This window comes from Taudactylus pleione, unplaced genomic scaffold (assembly GCF_031769625.1).
Source record: "Taudactylus pleione unplaced genomic scaffold, aTauple2 ptg000422l, whole genome shotgun sequence".
Classification (NCBI taxonomy): domain Eukaryota; kingdom Metazoa; phylum Chordata; class Amphibia; order Anura; family Myobatrachidae; genus Taudactylus; species Taudactylus pleione.
The window spans coordinates 1,395,545-1,414,644 of NW_028284824.1; the positions used below are offsets into that span (position 1 = coordinate 1,395,545).

At 45.7% G+C, this 19,100-nt stretch overlaps 1 protein-coding gene across 3 annotated transcripts in view; it reads right to left on the reverse strand.

Annotated features, from left to right (window-relative positions):
* The window catches only part of LOC148506173 (proton-coupled amino acid transporter 1-like), a 66,517-nt gene that overhangs the window by 40,225 nt on the left and 7,192 nt on the right, over positions 1–19,100 (reverse strand). For 2 of the 3 annotated variants that reach the window (XM_088447165.1, XM_088447163.1), the window contains exons 2-3: positions 12,847–13,003; positions 9,259–9,349 (exon numbers count right to left, since the gene is read on the reverse strand). In XM_088447165.1, coding sequence (XP_088303291.1) covers positions 9,259–9,349; positions 12,847–12,998 — 243 coding nt within the window. In that variant the 5' untranslated portion in view covers positions 12,999–13,003. The remainder of the gene's footprint in view (positions 1–9,258; positions 9,350–12,846; positions 13,004–19,100) is intronic. The other variant, XM_088447164.1, reaches the window with a different exon arrangement.

Below are 19,100 nucleotides of genomic sequence, written 5' to 3' on the forward strand. Positions count from 1 at the left end.
GGGTCTTGCGTCTGCCATTCACCACTTTCACAAAATTAATTCACTGGATGAAACATACAGATTTAAATAAATTTTGACTCCCATTGCAAACACGGATACATTATGTATCTGTAGTGAACGGAAAGTTAGGGTCATATTTTGACCAACTTTTTTGCCTAAAATAGTCTTAGTCAGATGCGATAAACCACTTCACTGTTTAATTTGATAGGTGACACTTATTTATCTGTGTGCGAATGATGCTCTGACGGTAGTAGTCACGCAACAAAAAGGGATGTTTGGCGCAACTGCATCAATAGTGTAGGACACACTTATTGTGTTATATTGTATTTTGTGTATGTCTATGTTTTCATGTCAATTTTTTCTCATCTTATTTTTTTTTTTTACTTAAATTATCACTGTGTTAGTGTGAGAGAGGCCCTAATGTAGGTACGACGGCAGGCAATGAGTTAACTCAGTGGCTAATGCTAAAAGCTGATTGCCATTTGGCTGGTATGGTTTACTACACATTTGCTTTGTAAACAATAAATATTCCCCAACGATGGAAGCTGAGAAATTGTACACAATATCTAACAGTGTCTAATTAGCTCTATATAATATTGGTTCAGAGACTGGATTGCCAGCAATACAATCATGAAACACACAACTACAACGTTAGTTTTGATGATGAAAAAGGCTGGCCGTGTGCATTATGTCCAGAAATGAAAAGATGATAGGGTAATCTTCATCAAAGCAGCGTGAGCACAAACACAGCACAAAAAGCTTTCTGCCTCTCCAGTCACCCTAATAAGAAGCCTAATAAGTGAAAGAAGATATTATGTACAATGAACTCTGCAATATCAGTAGCATTACGGGACCACACAATATTCACAGAGGAAATGTTATAACCCAGAAAAGTTAAAATTAAATATGGACATTTCTATTCATGGATTTCTGAAGCCATAAGTATGGTATGATACAGCCTAGATGGTCACTAGATGCTAGTGACCACTGAGGCATGAGGCACAAGGTGAATCTGCAGGCTGTACTTTCAAGAAAATGACTTATGCCCACAAACGTCTTTTGTAACTCTAAGTAAGCCATAGATGCCAACAACATGAGAACTGGAGGGCCCAGGGGCAACGGTGGAGTAGTGGGCATCATGAATCACATCATCATGCCCCATCCACTATCCCAGGAACTCCCTGAAATTCCCAAGTCTCCTGGGGGTATATTTACTAAAGGTCGATTTTGTATTTCAGGGTCTAAATCATACATTTACTAACAGGTGATTTTTGACATAATTTTTTTTACACAATGTCAAAAATCAATTGTTATGTTAGTAAATGTGTGATATAGGGGTATAGTTACTGAAAGTGGATTTGGGTTGATTTTTGGTAGATTTTGTGTCACACATTTACTTAGCGAGGATTGTTTTATATTGTTTAAAACAAAGATGTCAAAAATCATCTGTTAGTAAATGTGTGATTTAGACCCTGAAACACAAAATAAAAAAAATCGGCCAAACATCGACCCAAAAAAAACGACTTTTAGTAAATATACCCCCTGGGCTCTCCAGGAGAGTAGGCAATAATGGAGTTCCTAGCCACACGCCCCAGACCTCCAGCAGACCTTCCTCCTTGGCAATGGCCAATTACACTGTACAACAAATTAATACTTTTAAATTTGTTTCCTTTCTATAAATAGTCATACATTACTAATTTGAGGTCAAGAAAAACTAAAATGATTTCAGGATGTTTTACTAGCTCTATTTTTTGAGCTACACTACTTGCACTATACTGTATGTACATTGGTAATATAGTCATAGTGAAAAGCTATTTTAAAATAATCTGATATTTTCTTGATAGAAAATAAATAACATTTGTTTTAATTCAATCAATCACAAATAAGAACCCAAAAAACGAAACAAACATACAGCATACGAAACAAACATACAGCATAAGAAAATATGAGATATGGTAAGAACTTACCCTTGTTATCTCTATTTCTACGAAGTCCATAGGGTTCCACAGGATACCTTGGGGTATAGGTGTGACGTCAGTCGCAGGGCACCAAAGAGTTAAGCTTTCAGCCTCCCAGGATGCACTAGGTCCCCCTCCTATACCCCGCCCCCGAGCCAAGGCACCTCAGTTAGTTACCAAGCCATAGGCCGGAGGAGGAGAAGGAAGAGAGAGAACAAAGATCTGGACACATACAAGAATCACATTCTCACCAGAGGGAGACGGAAAATCGGTGACCAGAGCAAAGCCCATCTGCAGCACAGGTGCGACAGGGCGGGAGTCCTGTGGAACCCTATGGACTTCGTAGAAATAGAGATAACAAGGGTAAGTTCTTACCATATCTCATATTTTCTACTTCAGGGTCCATAGGGTATCCACAGGATACCTTGGGGATGTCCCAAAGCAGTATCCTTTAAGGGTGGGGACGCTCCTGTGCAGAAAGGAGAATCCGCCGCCCGAAGGAAGCATCCTGAGAGGCGAAGGTGTCAAACCTGTAATACCTCACGAAGGTATGGACAGAAGACCACGTAGCAGCCTTGCAGATCTGAACTGCCGAGGCACCACGTCGAGCTGCCCACGAAGGACCCACAGACCTAGTGGAATGAGCCTTCAGAGAAGGAGGGACCGGCAGGCCTTCATGAAGATAAGCTTCAGAAATAGCCATACGGATCCAGGCTGCCAAAGTTTGCTTTGAAGCAGGCCAACCCTTTTTACGGAAGCCAAAGAGGACAAACAAAGCGTCCGACTTCCTAAACGAAGAAGTGCGGTCAACATAAGTCCTTAAGGCCCGCACAACATCCAAAGAGGCCTCACCCACGGAAAGACCCGGTGAGTTAAAGGCCGGAACAACTATTTCCTCGTTAATATGAAACTGGGAAACAACTTTGGGAAGAAACTCGGGCCGAGTGCGGAGCACTGCCCTGTTCCCATAAAAAACCAAGAAAGGGGGTCTACAAGAAAGAGCCCCTAACTCAGAAACACGTCTGGCCGAAGCAATGGCCAGAAGGAAAACAGTCTTAGCTGTTAGCCATTTAAGATCCACTGAGCCCAGTGGTTCAAACGGCGGTCCTTGGAGAGCCCTCAGGACCACAGCCAAATCCCAAGGCGCCACAGGTGGAACAAAGGGCGGCTGAATACGGAGAACACCTTGCATAAAGGTGCGCACATCCGGGATTGTAGCAATCCTACGGTGAAACCAGACAGATAGGGCCGAAACCTGTACCTTCAAAGAAGCAAGGCGAAGCCCATGATCTAGTCCCGCTTGCAGGAAGGCGAGAATCCGAGACAGACGAAACTCCCGCGGTGCATAACCTCTCGGTCGACACCACTGGAAGAACGTATGCCACACGCGATGGTATATCCTCGCGGAAGACGGTTTCCGAGCTCGCAACATGGTACGCACCACAGAGCTGGAAAACCCCCGGGACCTCAGCATGGCCGTCTCAACAGCCACGCCGTCAAAGACAGCCGAGTCAGGTCCGGGTGAAGGCAAGGACCCTGAGACAGAAGGTCCGGTCGTAGCGGCAACCGCAGAGGAATGTCCACGGACAGACCCTGAAGGTCTGAGAACCAGTGCCGTCTGGGCCACGCGGGAGCTATCAACAGGAGCGTCCCTCCTTCCTGTTTGAATTTCCGGATTACCCGTGGAAGAAGGGAGACCGGAGGGAACAGGTATGCGAACCGGAACGTCCACCGGACGGACAGAGCATCCACCAGAGACGCCCCTTCGTCTCTTGTGCGAGACCCGTACACCGGCAACTTGTTGTTGTGCCGGGACGCCATGAGGTCGATTTCTGGAAGACCCCACCTGTCCACCAGTAGTTGAAAAACGTCCGGGTGCAGGGACCATTCCCCCGGATGAACGTCCTGGCGACTTAGAAAGTCCGCCTCCCAATTGAGCACTCCCGGGATGAAGACCGCTGATATGGCCGGAAGATTGCGCTCCGCCCAAACCAGGATCCGAGAGACCTCTACGAGAGCCGCCCGACTGCGAGTTCCTCCTTGCCTGTTTATGTAGGCCACGGTGGTAGCGTTGTCCGACTGGACCTGCACCGGGCGACCCTGGAGAAACCGCTGTGCCTGCTGGAGAGCATTGAAGATCGCACGGAGTTCCAAGATATTTATTGGAAGCTCCGCTTCTGTCGGCGTCCACCTGCCCTGGAACAAGTGTGGACCCGAAACTGCTCCCCAGCCCCGAAGACTGGCGTCCGTTGTCAACAGGACCCAATTTGGAACCCAGAACGGACGTCCCTTGTTGAGGTGGGTCGTCTGTAACCACAACGTAAGGGACAGGCGAACCTCCTGGGTGATCACAATCGTCTGGGACTTCAGAGACTGAGTCAGCCCGTTCCACTTGGACAGGATCAGGTGCTGCAGAGGTCTGGAGTGAAACTGGGCGTATTCCACCATGTCGAACACCGACACCATGGAGCCCAGTAACCTCATCGCCGAGTGTAAGGACACCCGGCGGCTGTGCAGACAACTGCGCACCCTTGACTGTAAAGCAGAGATCTTGTCCTCCGTCACGAAGATCCTTTGCTGTCCCGAGTCCAATAAGGCTCCAAGATGCAGAATCCTCCGAGACGGGATTAGAGTGGACTTCTGCCAGTTGATTAGCCAGCCGTGCCGTTGCAGCAGTGCAATGGTCAGGTCCAAGTGGCGTAACAGGAGCTCTGGAGATCCTGCCACCAATAACAGGTCGTCCAAATACGGCAACATGCGGACTCCCTGCAGCCGCAGAGAAGCCGCCATGACCGCCATCACCTTGGTGAAAACACGTGGTGCTGTTGCCAGGCCAAAAGGTAACGCCCGAAACTGGAAGTGGTCGCTGCTGATTGCAAACCTGAGGAACTGTTGATGGCGCCAAAGAATAGGGACATGCAGGTAAGCGTCCTGTATGTCCAATGACACCAAGTAGTCCCCAGGTTCCAGCGCCAGAATGATGGACCGTAGGGTCTCCATCCGAAACTTCGGGACCCGCAAAGACTTGTTGAGTGCTTTGAGGTTGAGAATCAGACGATATGACCCATTGGGTTTCTGTACCAAAAATAGATTTGAATAGAAACCCTGGCCCCTCTGGGAGAATGGAACCGCCACTATAACTCCAGCCTGGAGCATAGTGTGCAATACCTTCCGCAGCTCCGTAGCCTTGTTCCGGTCTGATGGGAGACCCGTGGTGAAGAAGCGAGCCGGGGGTCTGTGCCGGAAGGAGAGGGCGTATCCGTGGGAAACCACCTCCAGAACCCAAGTGTCTGTCGTAGTGGTCGACCAACACTGGGCGAACTGTAGCAGGCGGCCTCCCACCCTGGGATCCCCCAAAGGGAGGCCCGGACCGTCAGGCCGCAGGCTTGTCATCTGGCTTGGGGGCCGGACGTCTGGTACTCCATGCCTGCTTCCGGGGCTTGACCGATTTCTTAGGGCCAGCCTGTCGAGGAAACGACTGTGGTTTGGGCCTGCCCTGGGCCCTAGATGACCGAAAGGACGATGGTCCCGAACCAGAAGGAGCAGCGGCCGACGGGAGACAGGCAGATTTGGCTGCCGCCAGCGTGGCCACAATCTTATCCAGATCCGGACCGAAGAGAACTTCTCCGGTAAACGGCAACGCTTCCAGACCTTTCTTGGAATCTGCGTCCGCCTTCCAGGATCGCAGCCACAAGGTGCGACGAGCAGCTACCGCTGCTGAAGAAATTCTAGACACCAGAGTACTAATGTCTAGAGCCGCCTCGTTGATGTAGGTGGCCGAATCACGGAGATTGCCAATCAACTCCGCCTGATCGGCCGGACAGTCGGATTCAAAAGAAGCCTCTAATGAATCCGCCCAGCGCTCCATCGCTCTGGCAACCCAGCAAATGGCCATAGCCGGCCGTGCTGCCCCCCCTGCAAGGGAATAAGCGGACTTCAGGCAGATTTCTACCTTGCGGTCCGTAGCATCCTTAAGGGAGGACATGGATGGCATCGGCAATGTGGCACTACGGACAAGACGGGTCACGTGAGAATCCACCTGTGGAGGGGATTCCCACTTCGCAAAATAATTATCCGCGAACGGATAAGCCACCGCCAGGCGTCTCTGCGGCTGGTATCTTTTGCCAGGTTGTTTCCACGCCTCCTCTAAATGGTCCACCAACTGACCCGAAAGAGGAAAGACTGTGGCATCGCCCTTCACATCTTTGAAAAAGGCATACTTAGATTTAGCCGCTGGGGGAACTTCGTCCTCAATCACCAAGGCTGTGCGGACCGCCCGAATAAGTCCAGGAATATATACTTTGGACTTAGCATCAGCGTCCTTAGTATGGAGAGGTTCCTGATCGTAAGGATCTAGAATCTCCCCATCATCAGACGTCCCTTCGTCATCCTCATAAGGAGCGGACAGAGACGCCACCGGCCTTTTATGAGACCGCAGCACAGACTCCCCTTGCAACACATCCGACAAGTGCTGTACAGAACTCGTCAGGGAGTTAACCCACGCTGGCTCCTGAGAACCCGGGAGCGGGGAAATAGGGAGACTGTGGGGTACCACCAATTGTCGTGGGAACCCCTGCATGGGTGACGACACCACAGACTGCTGGGACAAACCCATCGGAGTAAACGCGGGCTGCGGAGCTAACTGGCCCACTAAAGCTGTTAACGCCTGAGCGAAACAAGCCCAGGGCGGCTCCTGTACCGGTGCTGTAACCGTAATAGGCCGCGCCATGGACAAACACTGCCGGCAAAGGCCCTCCGCGCTACCCTCCCCCTCCGCTAACGGTACTTTGCACGTGGTACACTGTAGCCGGAGGGGAAAATCACTTTCAGACATGATGGCACCACGTATGTGACCTCTCTCACCAATTAGTATTAAATAGGCGAGAGACCACCCTGCAGCACCGCACCGCAAGGGCTTTAGCAGAAAGAACAGGGACAGTAATAAAGCTGACAGTTTAGAGAAGAAAAGATTACAGGCAGCAGCGCTAGCACAGTCACATACAATGCAGAAAAATAACAATTCCTGCACTAACAGCGCTGATCACTCAACTACACAGACACAGGACCTGGTAGGACACAGCGCTGCATACACAGACCTGACCACAGCGGAGGAGAGGTATGCGGGGGGACCCAGACCACGATGCTTCCTTCCAGCGCTTCCAGCAGCGTTCACCATGCGTTCTGGAGAAGATGGCCGCCGAGGAGCAGAGAGGAGGCTGGCCTGGGGGAGGAGCGCTGCCACAGGACCAGTCGGCAGCATGCAGAGAGGGCTGTGTGCAGCGGGGGAGGCGCCGGCTGTGAGACAGGGAAGGCGCGCTCCCCTGGCATGCATTTAACCCCTGGGACGCCGCAGCGCTACCGCTCTGCTGCGGTCCGCTGTCCCAGGGGGTAGTGGAAGCGCAGGTTGGTCGCCTGGCTCCACGCTGCAGCCAGTCCCCAGGGAGCCCCCTGCCTGGGGACTTAGGACCATGTGATCAGCGGGGACCCACCGCGGGACCCCGCTGCTTACCTCTGTCCCCCTTGAATCCGGCCATGGTCCGGAGCATCTGGGGTCACCGCTAGCTGTGACCCCAGACGCCCACCAGCATCCCCGGATCAGTACCGGCGTTCTGGTACCGGCGGGGTGTAGGGAAGACAGCATGGACGTCAGGACTGACTGTCCATGCTGTTCATCCAGTTGTGCAGCCACAGCTGCATGAAGAATAAGCTTCAGGGGCTCTTCTAGCCCCCACTCCAACAGGTGCACCCGACTCCGGCCGGGCACCAAACTAAACTGAGGTGCCTTGGCTCGGGGGCGGGGTATAGGAGGGGGACCTAGTGCATCCTGGGAGGCTGAAAGCTTAACTCTTTGGTGCCCTGCGACTGACGTCACACCTATACCCCAAGGTATCCTGTGGATACCCTATGGACCCTGAAGTAGAAAGTACTATCTAATATAGTGGCCTATACATGGGGGTGCTTTCTCTTTGCTTGTCGCTTGTACTCCTCTTCTGGGGCATCTCTTGTCACTGTCTAACAGTAATGATTCACCTACCCTGATATCTTTGTTCCATTGCTGAAATGTCTTGGTGGAATCGCTCACTATGCTTGTCACTCAGTGCACCACAGTTATCTTGTGTGGGTAATTCCGTGAATTGCATATATTTGAATAGGGGAGGGGACAAATAATTGATTCATGTAATTGGGTCATTAGGCCATATCTCGGAACTCAGAGCGAACAGTGTTTTAAATGTCATATTCATTCTTTGCATGCTGAAATCAATTAGAATTTAGAAGTAACTATTTTCACATTGGAAACATTTTCATTGTTGTGCAGTGTTATGGAGTAAGCACATTTTAAAATAATTGTGTCATTGGCTTCTTGAGAGGATTGTTGGTTCCCAGTATTTGTCAATGGACTGAATTTGGATGCCCATTCTAGGCAGAAAAAAATGTCTATTCTTTTTTTATTATTTTATTTTATTACATCAATTAAAGCAGCAATGCCACAAACTTTTCTTCCCCCAAACTGCAAGTTTATTTTTTACCAATTTTTTACCAATTTAACTTATAGAGGACAATCATTTTCTGGATGTCCTTCTGAAACCCAGTTTTCACTAGGGAAAATCTCTGTGTGTGGAATATTACTATGGCTGCCACTGCAATGCATTTGAATTTTAGCACTCAAGCTTGTTCCTGAGGAGAGCATTGCCCGAATTCTAAGTTAGAGACCTCCCTGCATGTGATTGATGGCAGTGGAAGGGGTGGAAAGCTGAGAAGATGAATATCCCAAAGCCTCTCTGCTCACTACAGAATGTTATGTGACTCTGGTTGCCATGGTAGCACTAGTTACACTGCACTTCGCTAAGACATTAAATGCAGCTTGACGAAAATGAAAGTTTATGGGTCTTCAAAGTGAGAATCAGACAGATTTGAATTAATGGGGAAAAAAAAAAAAATCATAATATTTAACACACTTTACTGTTCAGAACGTGTATAAAGATTTGATACTGTGGGAGATTTGGACTTTGCTTGCTAAAGAATTTCACAAATAGGGGAGCAGCAAAAAGTATCCCATTAAGTAGTCAAGCAGTCTATGGTTATAGTATTTTGCTTTTTAAAATACTGTTTTTATAATGGTGATCATGGCACCAGGTGATCTCAGAGCTGGATTTCATCGGTATGGTTGAGGACCGAATGGAGGAGAGACAGGGCAAATAAATAAGTCTTATAAGCTCAGCATGTATACACATAACCAAAATTGTTTTCAAGAATGTTACAGCTATTCTCCACTCAACTTAAATCTATGTATTATTCTTACCACAATTCCTGCATTCTTCACGGCCAGAGGCAGCCCGAGGAGACCAGTTCCAATGTTCCCTTTTAACAAATGTATTAATGTCTGGAACCATCTGCAATGGGAAAATATATTAACCCTTTAGAAGTGGAAGGGAGAATAGACTTTGTAACATCACACCTATAGTCTAGACTTCATGCAATGCATTGGACAGATCAAACCTTCAAGTAAAACACTGCAATTTAGCTGCCAATCTCATTAGGATGCAAGATTATTTAAAAGGAAATTTCCTTGACATCAAATCGATTGGACCCACAAAAGGAAATGATTTGCACAGCAAATCTGATTGCATCTCTAGGACATCTCAAAATCCATGTGAGAGCAGCGCGACTGAACACACTTTGACTAATTCATAACATGGTGCAATGTATATTGTGCTGTAACCCACAGTAACCAGTATAATGTAGCCAGATTATTATTATTATCCTTTATTTATATGGCGCCACAAGGGTTCCGCAGCGCCTTACATAGTACATAAACATAGTGCACAAACATAGTACATAGACATAGTACATAGACAGTTGAGCAGAACAAGAAAACAGTGTCATACAGTTTAAGACAATGCAATACAAGTACATGGTATATAAACACTGCTGCAACAGAAGCAGGATGGGAAAAGTCACGGGTTAGGTGCTTTTGAGTATAGAGCAGATAATATAAGTAAAGAAAGGATAAGCACAAGAGGAAAGAGGGCCCTGCTTGTGAGAGCTTACATTCTAGAGGGGAAGGGCAAACAGACAGGGGTGACATGGATGGGGTAGACAGTGAGCATGGGACAGAGGGTTAGGCTGACAGATGGGTGGATTCCTATTTTACAGTATGTGTAGAAGTCATTTGAATTAAGATTTATGCCACTGACATTCTACTTTAAGAGGCAGTTTTTGTAGGTGTCTGTGGAAAGCCATGGCTGTTATATCAGTTTACGTGAAGTCTGACGGGTAGCTGAAGCCACTTCATGAAGGGCTATTTAGAGAGTTTGGTTAACGTATAAACCAGCAGTCTCAGGTAAATGTAGAAATTGGTGAAAGCAGTTATTGTAAAGAGATGTTCAGAAGTAAAATAAGAAGTTGTGATCACGTGTGAATTCTATAAGGCACATTTATTGATTTGGAGGGTGATGGGAGACATGTGAGGTTTGCAGGATATTTATTCCATAGTATATCCGCTGTCCGTGTGTGGGGCCTGGATTTGGTGATATGTCACCAGATAATAAAAGCAGAAGAATGGAGAAGTAGATATAGTTGTAGGTGTGTATAAATTTTTTATAGTGACACAATGAGGCTGTAATAGTCAATTTTTGATGAAAAGAAATCTCATTAGTTTTTAGAGGAGGTGAGTGACTCAATAGGGCGGCAGTGTGCCCAGAGAGGTGAGATGCAGGGAGAGTTAGGGATGTTATATCCTTAGAGAAAATACAAAGGAGGGAGTTGAAAAAAAGAAATGTGTAGTACATGGTGAGTTTTTGTTTTGTTTTTTTAGACAAATTTTAAAGTAATGGTATCTTAATCTGAAATTACCTTAGATGTTGGTCAATGTTTGTTCAACTGTTTGATTAACTGTTATGTAATCACACTTTGTGCATTTAACACTTGGTGTTTTTAACCCCAGCTGCAAACAGCCCCAGCTGCCCCTAGACTGAATATAAGGAGTGGTAACCCTTGATTAAGACAGGCTACAACTGACTCAATTGGCTTGCTGATCAAAGGAGATAACTTGCTCTGAGTTGGAGCAAAAACCAGGCCAGATATATACCATAAACTATGCTTCACTGACCAATACAGACTATACAGGAAGACAAAAAAAAAAAAAAAATCTATGCAAGAGATACAGTCACATACATTTGAATCCACACACGATTGCAAGCATGAGGTTCTATGCAGAATATCGGTGCAATAAGCAAGATGAGACAGTCACATACATTTGAATCCACACACGATTGCAAGCATGAGGTTCTATGCAGAATATCGGTGCTATAAGCAAGATGAGACATCACATACATTTGAATCCACACACGATTGCAAGCATGAGGTTCTATGCAGAATATCGGTGCAATAAGCAAGATGAGACAGTCACATACATTTGAATCCACACACGATTGCAAGCATGAGGTTCTATGCAGAATATCGGTGCTGGACTGGTTAATGTACAAGTGTTCTACAATTCATTTTTGATCTTGGTGTGTATGGTAATGGCGAAATGCGTTATTTCTTCTTTTGTTGACCGCTCCTCCCCCAAAGATCTCGCACTTACGGCCAGATTATGAGCCGCACGCACGGTTCACGGAGTTGAGTGATTTCTTGCTGCTAAAATCCCTAAAGATCCTATGGCGCATGTATTACACAGTGTACGCACAGAGGCGCTGTTGCGATTCAGCCACACAGTATCAGAGATGTCTTGTAAAAGTGCTGGGTGTTCCGGGGCGGTGACTGGGGGGTGGAGACACAAATGCAGAGATTGGCATGTTATGGGAGTGTCACAGGAATGTCGCTTAAGTGTTTGCATCACACGCGCTCAATTGTTCACATAGGAGGTCATACGCCGACTGTAAATCTGCACATGCCATAGGGCTGGTGCAAGTTTTGATGGTGCGACAGATGGTGGCGTCTAAAGATGCGCCAGGTGGTATTATAGCGTCTACAGAAGCTCATAGTGGGCGCCAAAGTCCTTGCACATTCATATGCACAGATGTACATCATAAATTTACCAGATTCTAGAGGTTTCATCCAGGGATGCCAGTATTGGAAGGAAGTTACTTTGAACTACTTCCACGGTGTATCCTTATCTTTAGAGGCAGCTTTGGGACATCCCAATGTTCTCCATTTAAAGGATTAAGAACATTATTTGCATCTCACATGCCTCTTTTTTGCCCCTCTGACCTCCAAACTTGCCACTTCTCCGCCACCAGACCCCTCCAGGTGACCCTTTTCTTATGCCACCAGACCGCCCCAGGTTCCTCTTTTCTGCCCATCAGAATCCATCCTGCCCATTTACCTTTGCCACTGGAGCCCATGCAGATAGGTGGGACAGCACACTTTCCACCCCTGGTCCTTACAGGCTCTTGCTAGCATATATTTTCTCATACTAATGGTGATTTTTGCTCATATTAGTAATGCGCCCATTATCTACTCCTATAGTAATGGCAATGTGACCACACTCAGCACGCTGACTGTGACCTGACTGCGATGTTCAGAGGAGTAGGTTACGTGACACACCTGAAGGTACTGCACCTGCCAGTAAGTAATAGGACACATTACATGCACACTGTGACAGTACTATCTGATTGGGCAGAGCACGCCCTGCAGGACAGGCTCCCTGGCGGACCAATCAGAGTAAAAGACACGCTTTAGTGTGTAAACAGGAACAAAAATAAAATAAAACAAAAACAGAGGAAGAAGTTTAAGAAAGAAGAAAAAAAGGCCACTATTACTAAAATTCCCACAGATAAATTTGTAACTAGCATGAGTAAGTCTGGGCTCTGCCAGTTATAATATAATCCAGGTGGGCTTTATAGTAACAAACAAGTTGATAATATTCCTCATACAATGCACTTACGTCGTACTGCTGCTACTCTGTTCTCCAAGCCTTTCATATTGTCTGTATCTGGAGTTGCTACTGGCGATTCCTGGGGAACTCTCCTCACTGGGACTACCCTCTGTGGAGCTGTAGTCATTGTACATGTCATTATTCAGCCTGGTGGTATCCATACTTCCTAGAAGAACAAGATTATTATTAAAGCCCTGTAGGTACAGTGCCCTTAACTTTTGGCTCTGGGGCCTAATGCATTTATAGGCAGTTTGATACACTTCATGGACCACATAGGTCAGCCCTGTAACTATCAACAGGGTCGGCTCACTAGGAAGTTAAATTACAGGCACCAATCTTTAATAGCTATAACAAATATGACAACAGAGTAGGAAGGATGCGAGATTCGCAATTGAGGACTTGGGAAGTCACATGCGGCCCCAAGGCCGTCCATTACCCATAACTGGCCTAATGTATATACATTATATGATATAGTCAAATAGTAGGCGATAACTGTTAAACTGCAAAAAATAAATACAGACTAGATGTCAATTCAAGGTTCTTACATTTGCCTACAAAGCCCTCACCAAATCCTCTCCCGCATACATTTCTGACCTTCTCTCCCTTCACACTCCCGTCCGCCCACTTCGCTCAACTAATGCATGCCGCCTCCCTTGCCAACTGATTACTTCCTCCCACTCCCGCATCCGAGATTTTGCCCGTGCTGCTCCCTACCTTTGGAATGCTCTCCCTCTCCCTATCAGGCTCTCCACCTCTCTACAAATCTTCAAACGGGCTCTCAAGACCCACTAATTCATCAAGGCCTTCCAGCACTTATCCTAACCCACCTCATGCTCTTTCCTTCCTATCTTCCCCTTCTGTGTCACGCCTGTCTGTCTGCCCCTCTCCTTAGAATGTAAGCTCTCATGAGTAGGGACCTCTTCCCTCATGTGCTTCTCTTTACATTTTCTTCTACTCTCTACTCCCCATTAGGGCACCTAACACGGGACCGCCAACTCCCGGCAGCTTATTGTGAGTGCTTTAATCACTATTTCAGCAATGTATATAAGTCGTGTCCTTGTCCTGCACTGTAATGTACTGTAAGTTACTTGTTTCTTGTTCACCTATTAGTTCTATGTACTATGTAAGGCGCTGCGGAACACTTGTGGCGCCATATAAATAAAGGATAATAATAATAATAGAGTATATAAAGATCTTTATTGATAGGATATATTTGATTATAAAAAAAGATGAGCAAAGAAATGTAGAAACACTAAAATGTCTCGATCAGATCTTTTACATCCTTATTTTATTTAAATGAATATTAATTATGCTTCTCAGTAATAAATAAGAGAATCCTGTTATCTGAAAATGTATGCATGAATTTCATATGCAGTACATCACAGATATAAGACCTCTTTTCTTCTGCTTTGAATCACTCTACAGAACACTCATCATATCTATTTAAAATCCATTTCATATTATACTAGTATTCACTTGGTGAACAGTTCACCAATTTGGGCGCTCTCCCCTGACCTACTTTCTCCAACACGTGGATTTCAGGCTCGCAACATCTCTTTTCTCCGCTTTCCACGAGAGCTGCCTGGAATCAACGTGTAGGAGAAAGTAGGTCAGGGAAGAGCGTCTCCTACTGTGACCGTTTCTTACACAACTACTCCCAACAGTAATAATAATGCCGGGTGACGGAGGTGAGCAATGTGTCACATGACATCATTCAGCTCAGTGGCGCCCCCACCAAGCACAAGGCTGTGTAACAGGTGTGTGCTCAGTACACACCACACTCCATCTCATCGTCTCCCACCCTCCCGCCAATCAGCAGCTGGCGGCAGAGAAAAGAAGAGTTGCTTTCGAGGCACCAACCTGGTGCTGATTTTCTGGGAGTTGCGAGGTTGGTATCCACGTGTTGGAAAAAGTAGGTCATGGAAGAGCACCCCCTAGGGCAGCAGCCTCACGTGTTGTGCCACCCACGCACCCTCCTTCAGTATTTAATAGCCAAGTCACGCAGCCAGGCGGCCAATCAGGAGCCGAATGTAAACAGTGTCCGCACATGGCTAGGGCGCCGAGTCCATGTGAGAGCACAGACCACCAGTAGTGCGCGAGAACAGCAACCGGCGGCAGTCACCCCCATCCCGCTTCCCTCGGGTCACTGTTCTGGTAGTTCTCTTCACATTTTGAAGTTAGCTATACTAAAGCATTTATTATGGTTTTTGTTTTTTCAATCAAATTTTATACAGTTTTATTTCAAATTCAGTAATTCATTGCTGATTGAAATCCATCGCCAAAGAATCAAATGAATATCTTAACTAGTCTTTGAGATATTCAAATTCAAAGAGCGTTCTGGACAAAGGGACTAAGCAAATTATATATATTAGATTATTTAAGTTATACTATTGAGAGCTATTTATAGGAATAGTTCCGCTAAGGGCCTAATTCAGAGTTGCTTGCAAGTTTGCGTGGTGCTAAATAAATGTGGACTATCGCCTGTATCCAGGGTTAGTCACATCTAGGTGGCCACATCGCCCCTATACATGCATTTGCCTATAGTGCGCATTTCTACCAGACTTATCCTTGGTACAAGGGATCCGGCTGAAATAAGGTCACCTCTGAATAGCCTGCAATCCCACCTACACGCCCGTGACACCCCCTCAGTGTTACCCCTACTTAGCCGCAAATGGAGATGCTTACTGCTGCGATTCTCCCAAAGTTGCCTATGCAAGATCCATCTGTAAAGAAGACATGCATGCTACTCTGAGCCAGCCCTCTGCACATTTACTTTAGTCAAAATGTTCTGAGGGAATTCAATTGTTTTCTCATGTCCGAACTCCTGTCTAAAGTAACGGGAGATTGTAGTCTATATTCAATTGTATTGGGCGCCCATGCCTTTCTGCGCCCAAATACACTGGGTTTAGCATCATAAAGTGCTTAAAATGTGTCTAGTGCACCATTGGAGAAGTTGCTCATAGCCATAACCAATCAGCTTTGATGAAGCATTTATCAAGTACATGCTATAAAAAGATTGGTTGCCATGGGCAACTTCTTCACTGGTCCACTTCTCCACTCTTTTCACTGCTTGATACATCAACCCCAAAGTGGCTAAACCCCGTGTTAAGTTCTGGTCAGCATGCAAACAGCAGTTTGGGCACCCAAAAGCAAGACTTTTTGCCAATTTCTGCTTGCCACCCTCAGGAGGGTGCATTCGCACCTGAACGGAGCAACAACTGAATTAGCAGCAGCTGCAAACAATTAAATTCCCTCCTATGTGTAACCTGCTTGTTGGTGTTATTTTCATATTGTCCAACAGATGGCGTTGCCTGTGACCATTTCTGGCTGTGAAGTACAGTATATGGCAGCAGGCTGTTGTGTGACATCATCAAAAAATGGCTGCTTCAAAAGGAGAATGACTGATGGGCCTTACAGGACTGCGCTCCAGAGCCTCCACAAGCCACCTAAACTCAACAGGGCTTTAGTACTAATGCTCTTATTTTTCTGATGAGCAGTCTCATATGTAGAACTTCAAACAAGACTGATTTTGAAGAACTTTGTAAGGCTGGCAAATCCAAATGCTGATAACCTTAAAATCAAGGTGCCCCACATTGGTTTTCCCCAAATTTTGGGGGTAAGCAGAGGGCTGCAAGCGCCAATGTGGGTTCAAATTTTTTAAACCACAGAATTTTTTAAAAAAATTTTGCCGAACACAGGTACCAGCCTACCCAGTCAACCGGGCCACGCTGATACCTGTAACTTAGCATAGCAATTGGAAAATATAAAATCCACAATTTGTATTGAAAAAAAATAAAAAAAATGTCATAAACAACAGATACAAATTTTTTTTTTTTTAATATTTAATTTATTTTAAACATGCAGTGGTAGGCAGACCCGGTCCGTCTACTTCTGTGACATCACAAGTTGGAAAGTATTTGGCTGGTCTGATGAAAACGATCCTGTAAAAGCTGGATGGACCAACATAAACCTCAAAGTATCCTATAAGTATTGCAGGATCGCTCAGTTTATTTATAAGCATTTCAGTTTTTCTCCAAAAATAACACTATCATTTAATTTTTGCCTATAAATTATGCGTATTACATGTCATTTTTGTGCATATGATTATATTTTATATTGTATGAAGTGTATTTATCCAAAGACATGCAAAAAGGAGATGCTAAATGTTTCCCATGAATGCCTAACCTGCACTCTGCAAGAAACGACCCAAATCAGCCATGCCCCTTCCTTCAGTGTATACAGATGTGTCCGCCGTCCTTGTTGCTGCAGTCGCGTTAAACAGCCCTTCTAGTGGCGCCTAGTCCCGTGCAAGTTTACTTATACAGAGCGTCTTTGTGCGTCTTTTTCGCCGCAAATGAGTCTTATTCGCAATGTGATGTGACTAAGACGGACAAGCAGGCTTTGCTGATTAAAGTGATATGCGTCATGTGATGTTCTTGTGTGCTACTGCGGCTGTACATGAAATGCTACGTTACAATGTCAGCGCCTGTTTCCACACCACATTCCGTGATGATTTTACAGACTGGGTCACACATAGAACATACACATGCCGCATATCATTTTCATCAGCAAAGTCTGCTTGTGTGTGTTATTGAACATTTGTGGTGAAAAATACGGCTCTTATGCTCCCTGTGTAATGCCACTCATAATGCACAAAGGATAGACTACAAAGGACATATATGTATTACTGCTACCTGAATGATGCCACCCCGTCACAATACTTGGGTATCCACAGGATATTTACCCTGGCTAACTGGTGGAGAGCGTACCCAGAATCACTCTGGCAAACAGACACTACATCAGCACTTACCAGGCTATCCTCAGCCTCTGGGGGAAACAAAAGGGCTGAAGAGTACAATGATGCTTTGTGAGAAGCAAGGTGCTTACACAGGGGGGCGGGCGCTTACACTGGGGGGGGCAATTCAATTCAGAGCGATGTGAATAGAGCTGGGAAGGAGTTATAGGAGCTACTCAACTGGGCACTTAGTCGGGAGATGCCGGTTACCGCGCCTTAAGCCGGGTATTACATTGCGGTAACCGGCATTTACTGTCTTAAGTGCCGGCCACGATGCTGTTAGCGCCACGCTAAGACGGAAAACAGCATCGACTTCACTTGGATTTAATAGCGTGGTCAATTAAATAGCTGCTGGAACTCCTTCCCAGCGCTATTCACATTGAATCGCCCCCATGGTGCTGTAAAGCTAACTCCTCATTTTGTCACACACCGCAAATCAATATGCTTCCTCGTGAACACTGGGGATTTTGATCAATAGTAGGCATGTGACAACACACAAGGTATTTAAACTGCACTTTTATAGCTGAGCCTCATAGCGTCTGAAAGTTTGGCAGAATGAATTTGCAGAAATGCACGGAGGGGATTGGTTTATTCATACAGAGGGAGAGGGAAAGTGACAGCAAGTCAGGTAAGTTTCCTAATGATGTGAGAGGCTTTAGTTGTCTAACGGTGTTCACCTGCAGGGGGATGTTATTTTAACACTATGGAGTGTATTTTATCATCAAGGCTCATATTTCAACATACTCATTATAGAGTTTAGAAGTTCCTTAAGCTTTAATTTACCTGCGACACTAAGAGTTAATTGTTTTCCATTGCCCAGAAATATTATTTCGCCATATCCATGAATAAGATGCTACAATATTTGCCCAGCTGTGGTAACTTTCACCCACAAGGGTTTACTTAGTAACACCCAAAGAGCACTCAGTGGAACAGATACTTCACATGATATGCCAAAGCAGATGTTCGCTTGGTTGTCATGGTTTAAAGCACTATTAGTAAATTAGTTTTTTAATTATGCTGTGACTAAAGGAACGGTGCTGTGACTTGTTGGTTGTGGTCTACAAATGAGTCAGCTGAACCAATACAGCAAACAACACACACACAAACACGAGAAATAGGAAGGGTGAACCAGATCAGAGAGGTACTAAATCTGCCTATCATCAGTTAAGACTTCACAAACTCCTCTTCTAACAATCCTATAGGACAGAAGAAAACCACAACTAACATTCTCAATCTTAAAGTATAAACAACTCAAACACATTAAAGAGCCAATACAGAGATACACCTCATAGTTTAATCTCCTTCTTATTTCAATTCAAAACCTTCAGTCCTACTGAGATGAGTGGAATGAAGAAAGACTTAAGGTGCGTACACACTAGACATATTTTGAATGACTGAACGATAACGATATTGTTAAGTCGTTCACTATATCATCCAGTTTGTACGCAAAAACGATGAACGATAACGA